At 45.2% G+C, this 6,937-nt stretch overlaps 1 protein-coding gene across 1 annotated transcript; it reads left to right on the top strand.

Moving 5' to 3' along the window:
* Positions 1 to 653: 653 nt before the first annotated feature.
* LOC149142577 (uncharacterized) lies at positions 654 to 1,154 on the top strand. The gene has a single exon (XM_089451514.1). It carries the CDS (start codon positions 654 to 656, stop codon positions 1,152 to 1,154), a length of 501 nt encoding a protein of 166 aa, XP_089307640.1.
* Positions 1,155 to 6,937: the final 5,783 nt, after the last annotated feature.

The following is a 6,937-nucleotide window of genomic DNA, read 5'->3' as shown; positions in this document are numbered from 1 at the left end:
GTCCGTAACCACCATCGACTGTTTTCCTGTCGATTGCAATGGACCTGGACGAGGTGGACTATACCGAGGACCCCAATCCCCATGAGGTCATTTGGTCTCGCCATCACACCGTGTCGAGTTCTGGTCCCTTTGCCGCATCTCTACGGCCTCTGTCAGCTCCTAGCTCTACACTGGGCCAACCTGGGCCATCTGTGCCCCATCCTCCACCCTCTGTCAACATCGAAGATGCCTCCGGCTTGGAATGCCCACCACTTTCCCCAGCTACCTTGAATCTCCTCAGTACCTGCCTACAACCATCGCCCACTTTCAATGTGTCGCTACCCCGTCTACCCCACATCTCCGCCCTGCTCTACAACCCTTCCTCCTCTGGCATCCCCCCTCCTGGGACTGCTACCTACCCTGTCCCTGCATTATCCAGTAGCACCCTTAAACCTGGTGGGCCATCTCCCAACACCCCTATCTGTTCTGGATGCTTCAGCTCCCCGATCCCAAACCCTAAATCGACCCCATCCACCCCATAGACAGTTAACCAGGGCATACAGGGACATCTTTGGGGCTATCCGACAGCTCGCAGATCTAACAAGCTAAAGAAAGGAAGGTGCCTAAAAGCTGTCGACAGGGACATCAATCTATCCTTGGGCAAAGACCTCTCGATGGGGGAAGCTGCTGATATAGCCATGAAGGTCTTGGTGGGCCGAGTTTGGGGGTGGAACTATACTATGGAGAGACTTCATCTCTGGACCTCGGAGATTTGGGGTTCTTTACTCAAAGAATTACCCACCATTCAGGTGCTTGCACGAGGATGGTTTGCCCTTCGTTTCCACAGGGAAGAGTACACGGACTGGATACTCTCTAGATTTTGGCATATCGAATTAGCCCCTGTTCTGCTGAAAAGATGGGATCCCTTATTTGATCCTGAGAGGGAACAGATGGGAGTTGGGCTGATTTGGGTTCGATTACCAGGCCTTCCGATGCAATACTGGACTCCAGTCATTTTTAAGCACATAGGCAACGCACTAGGTACCTATTTGGAACATGATCAATCCTATGAAATGTCAGGGAATATGACTATGGCTCGCATCCTGGTTCATTTGGACACCAGAGAAGGCCTGGAGGAAAAGATTACCCTACATTGGAGGCATTTCTCTCGTTGACAAAATCTTGATTACGAAGGCATTCCATTCAACTGTAGACAATGCCATAAGATTGGACATATTTTCAAAGAATGCCCACTACTCATGCCTACTACTCCAGCTGCTACAAAGGGAACCAAACATCGCCAGACGGAAGACGCGATTGTGGATGAGCAGCCCATAGGTTTGGATAGTCCAAAGGATGTGGTTGGGGTCATTGTTCAACCATCCAGTGCTTCCGAGATGCCGCCAATCTCCCCTCCTATGACTAGATCCCGGTCTGCTGTGAAGGCTGCTCCTACATCAGGTACAGTTTCTTCTCCCTTATCCTCTGCACTGAATTTTAATCAATATTTTTTCTCATTGGCATCATCTACATCTTCACCTTGTTTAGTTACCTCTCCCATTACCTGTGCACTTGATCACCCATTGCCTATCTTTTCCACCACCCCCCGACTATCCTTAGACAGGGGCTCCAACACAATCCTATTTCCCCATCTGCTTTGGGTTCACATTCCTACAACCTTCGTTCCCGCCACTAGGCAATCCCTAACTCGCTTGGATTGGGTATCACACCCTCTAATGTTGAGCATAAACCCACCCAGGGGAGGCCTTCCAAGATGTCCAAAGCCATTAAGATTGTTGGGGATGATGTAGCTCAAGGCAGACAAAACACCATTGAAAGGATACTTAGAGCACCGGACACCCTTGGCAATGTTCCCCCATGAAGTGGCTCTCCTTCAACTGTAGGGGATTAGCTAGTCCCTCTAAAAAATTAGCCCTTAAGAGACTCTTGAGATGTGAGCCTTGTGACATTATTTTTCTTCAAGAAACCCTAGGTAGCTTTGAGCTGATTGTTAGGACCCTTCTAACTATCATGCCAGGGTGGCACTTTCAAGCCCTGGATGTTGTTGGGAGATCAGGGGTCTAGCTCTCGGGATAAACCCTCGAACCATCAAGGTTACATCGGCTTGGGGAGGTCAGGGTTTCCTGGGTATCGATATATTTTCAGCTGAATTGGGTAGAAATCTCTGTATTATGAACATTTATGCACCCAATCACAGTATATTGGATTTCTGGCAGCAGCTCCTTGAGAATCCCCTGATAGACCAATCCACTATTCTAGGGGGAGATCTTAATTTCTCCATCGGACATGAAGAATTCTGGGGACACCACTCGCAGCTGGATCCACTCTCAGATCAGCTCAGCATCCTCTTGGAGCAACATGGTCTTATTGATGTCCCTATGAACAAGAAGCTACCAACCTGGCACAACAGAAGGACTAGAGATGTAGCTCTAGGGAGGAGACTAGACAGGTATCTCATTCATGAAGATCTACTTACTTCCCTCACAAATTACAGACAGTGGGTGGGCACTAGAGGAATATCAGATCATTCCCCTATTTATCTAGAAGTGGCAGGCTCCTTCAAAAAACCTAGGGCTCCTTTTAAGTTTAATTCGACCTGGTTAAAGGACCCTGAATATCTCAGGTTGGTTTCAGAATTTTGGAAGGCCCATCCCTTACCAAATGTCCAGAGGAAGGCTGAGGGTTTCTATAGTAACCTGATCAAACTCAAGCGATTATCCATAGATTGGGCCAGAAGGAAAAAGGCCAAGGAGGAACATACCCTTGGTGACATTGAAAATCAGCTGGCCACTCTAACGGATGAACAGGGAAGAGGGTACACCTCTATAGCAGCAAAACTACACCTTGTGGACTTGGAAACCCAGAGATCAAAGATTCTGCTGGATCGGGAAGAAACTTGGAGACTTAGAAGCAAGGCAATTTGGTTACAAGTAGGGGATGGAAATACAAAATTCTTCCATAAATTTGCAAATGGAAGGAAAGCCAGCAATACTATCTAGCAGACGTCTACAGAACAGGGTCTGAATGCTAAAACTTATACTCAACTGGCACGGCTGGGTAACACTCACGTCAAGCAGTTGTTCAAAGCCCCACCAGGCACACCTCTAGCTAATATCATTCGCATTGCAGGGCATTTTCCTAGATTTGTGGAACCTGACTTGGTGGAGGATCTCATAAAACCTGTTGCTATGGGGGAACTGGAGGGCACCGTGAAGTGGTTTAAGAAGGACAAAAGTCGGAGCCAGATGGTTGGTCCATGGAATTCTATCTTACGTTCTTTGACATTATTGGACAGGATCTACCCGATGTGCAAGGAATGTGGTTCATTGGACAGAATGTATGAACCTATAAATTCCACCTATATAGCCTGCATTCCCAAGATGGACTCCCCGCTATCCTTCAATGACTTTAGGCCTATATCCCTATGTAACTGCCTATACAAAATTATTACGAAGATCATTGCTAACTGCATCAAGCCGATCCTATCAGGAAACATCTCCTCGGAACAATTTTCCTTCCTACACAATTGAAAAATCCATGAGGCCATCAGCACGACACAAGAGGCCTTACACTCCATCAAACAGAAGAATCTTAAAGGGGTGATGCTCAAGATTGACCTCTCAAAGGCCTTTGACAGGGTCAGTTGGTTATTCTTAAGGATGATCCTTACTCACTTGGGCTTTCCACTGGTTTTTATCAGATGGATAATGTGTTGCATTACATCTGTATCCTTTGGAACCTTAATCAATGGATCAGTCTCCCATTCCTTTCAGGCGGAGCGAGGAATCAGGCAGGGGTGTCCTCTCTCCCCATTGCTTTTTCTTATTGTGATGGAAGGCTTAAGCAAGCTGATTGCATCGGAAAAAAGAGTTGGGAGGCTCAGGGGTCTCAAGATCATGGAGCAATGCACTTTAACACATCTGCTCTTTGTGGATGACATGCTCATCTTCTTAGATGGAGGCATTCGGGACAACAACACTATCTCTAAAGTGCTGAATATTTTTGTGCTGCAACAGGGATGGAAATAAATGGGTCTAAATCCACTTATCTCTCTCATCTTGTACTCAACAAGAGACCTATCATGCACTCCAAAACTTCCCCTTCCAAAACCTGACAATGGAGGATGGATTGAAGTACTTGGGTTTCAGGATAAAAGCAGATGGATACAAAATTGCAGATTGGACCTGGCTGATTGCCAAGGTGGAAAGAAGTTTAAATATTTGGAGCCATCATCTACTATCCATAGCAGGTATACTGGTGCTCATTAAATCGGTTCTAAAAGCAACACTAGTCTTCTGGATGTCTCTGGCCTGGATCCCCCAAGGTATATTACAAAGGTGTTGGGTAGCGAAGGCCCCGTGTAACAGTTTTGGGGCTTAAAGCCTAGAAGTTTGGGAAATAATACTGTAAATCTCCGAAATGCGCAGAGCACAAAATGTAATAGGTCGAGTCAAGGGGTTGTCCGCCCAAAAATAATATAGAATAATAGGAAGTAGGTCAGTCTGCCCATGGTCTGCGGACCATGGGAATGTATAAATAGAGCAAGGCTCTAAGGGTAGAAGTCAGTTTTTGGTGGGAGAATGGTGTTATGGGTTTTTGAAAGTAAATGTGCTCTGAGTCTGTACGTCCAGGTCATGAAGTGTTAGTAGTTGGATAGAGGCTCCGCAGCTGTGTGCGCGGAGGCCTGATAGAGTCCGCTGCTGTGTGCGCGGACCCCTGCAGCTGTGTGCACAGGGCAGGAAGTGAATTGTACTGAATCCAGAATATTAATAAAGATAAGTTGGTTCTAAAATACTGTGTAAACTCTGAAGCATTGTGGTTCTGGTTCATTTCTGGTTTATATATCTATGTCGATCTATGTGCTATGCTTATGTTCTAAATTTATGCAAATCTATAACATTTCTGGGCGCGCGTATTGGTTATCTCTATTAAATAGTTGCTTAAAGACTGTAAGGAGTAGATCTAATCTATAACAAACTCCTAAATAATAACTATTAAGGAAGTGCCTTGTTCCGGATCTACGTGGAAGTAAAGTAGCGCGAGGCCACAAAACGGTTCGCAAACCCCCAGACCACATCAAGACATCCCAAGGGTGCGGAAACCTGGTTCCAGCACCCTCCCCTGCTACCTCGGGTGAGACGTCAATCTGCGCTCCGTGGGATATTGCCAAAAGGGCCAGTAGCTGTGGGATTTTTTTGGCTAATAACTCTTCTGAACCTGGGTCAAGGCCCAATAAGCCAACAAAAGGATTCAGTGAGTTTGCTGCCACTTATTATGGAAGGGTCATAAGGAGGGAAAACCCTATGCGTGGGTCAAATGGAGTAGAATTGCAACTCCAAAAAATGGGGAGGTTGGGGCCTCAAGAACCTCTCTGCCTTTGCTCAAGCACTTGCGGCCAAATTAGGATGGCTTCTCCTGAAGCACAAGAGCCTTTGGTCGGAGGTGGTTACCTATAAATACATATGGTCGCGCATAATCATGAACTGGTTAAGGTTACTTGCTTGGAATAGGAAAGGAATATCAGTGATTTAAAGGGCTGTTATAAATAACCTTCCCATCATAAGAAGGGGTCTTACTTAGCGGATCGACAACGGTATGTTTGTTCGCATTGGGACTGATCCATGGATTGGTTGCGGCAACTCACACCATCTCCCTCCTGGCTTGATTGCCTTCCTAAATCATAATGGAGTGGCAAACATCACACAGATCGGGGACCTATACAACCCCACTACATATACCAGTGGAGGCCCTGGATATACCAGATCAATGGCATATGGAGCGGAGGATATATTCAGCAACTTTAATTGAATCCCATGTGAGACTAAGGGATGAGGATGACGAACTGATTTGGGGTTTTTCACATAAGCGGATCTATACTCCAAAGGATGGATATCATATTATCCATGCTAGTCATAAATTTAATTCTTTGGATAGATGGTGGAGCAGCGTATGGAAGCTAAAAGGCATGCCACATACTCATCTTTTGATGTGGAACATCATTATGGACAAAACCCCGACCGGAACTAATCTTAGAAAACTATCTTTTCAGGGACCTACATGGTGTGTATTATGTCGTGAGGAGGAGGAATCAAATCACTATCTCTTTCTCTCCTACCCTACAACACAATAGATCTAGGAGCAAGTGTTACATACTCTTAATTTATCACTTACTTGGGCTGGTGATGGTATACTAAATGGCTGGAATCGGTGGTGGGCTGAAGCTCCAAACCCAAGATCCCCAAATCTTCCATTAATGGTGTGCTAGCACATATGCATGAGCAGGAACAATGACATATTTCATGGGAAGCATATAGTCTAGCCTTTGATTATTCCTAAGATTTGTAACAATTATATGGGAATTCCGGTTGATGAATAGGTTGCCAAGATTCAAACCATCACCCCGGAGGTCATAGAAAAAGTGCACCCTTGGGCCTATTTCAACGGATCATCACAGGAACAGGGTTGTGGTGATGGAATTATCCTCCATATATCTGAGACACATTATTTCCATATTTGTATGGGGTTGGGAGATGGCACAAATAACTTTGCGGAGCTCCTTACACTTTGTCATCTTTTATATTTTGCTATAAACAAAAACTGTAGACATTTACAAGTTTATGGGGACTCCAAGATTGTTATTAACTGGTTCAACTGCATTTCTACATGCCATGCATATACACTCAGAACCATATTGGATGATGTTTTGTTTTTAAAAACACATTTTGATCATGTTTCATGTGCTCATATCTACAGGGAGTGCAATGAACCCGCGAACTGGCTTTCAAAAGTGGCAATGCATCATCCTAGAGGGGAATGGTTGATCAGGGAGCACACACCAGAATAGATCTACCAGTATTTCCATAGACCATACATGGATCAGGAACTGCAAAGGGTTGACAAGCCCTAACTTATCTATTTCTATTATTTATTTTTTGTC

Source organism: Pinus tabuliformis, chromosome X (assembly GCF_031772625.1).
Source record: "Pinus tabuliformis cultivar Carrire ecotype Pingquan chromosome X, CPIR1, whole genome shotgun sequence".
In the NCBI taxonomy this organism is placed as follows: domain Eukaryota; kingdom Viridiplantae; phylum Streptophyta; class Pinopsida; order Pinales; family Pinaceae; genus Pinus; species Pinus tabuliformis.
Note: the sequence above shows the minus strand (reverse complement) of the source record. Positions and strands in the feature narration are given on the sequence as shown.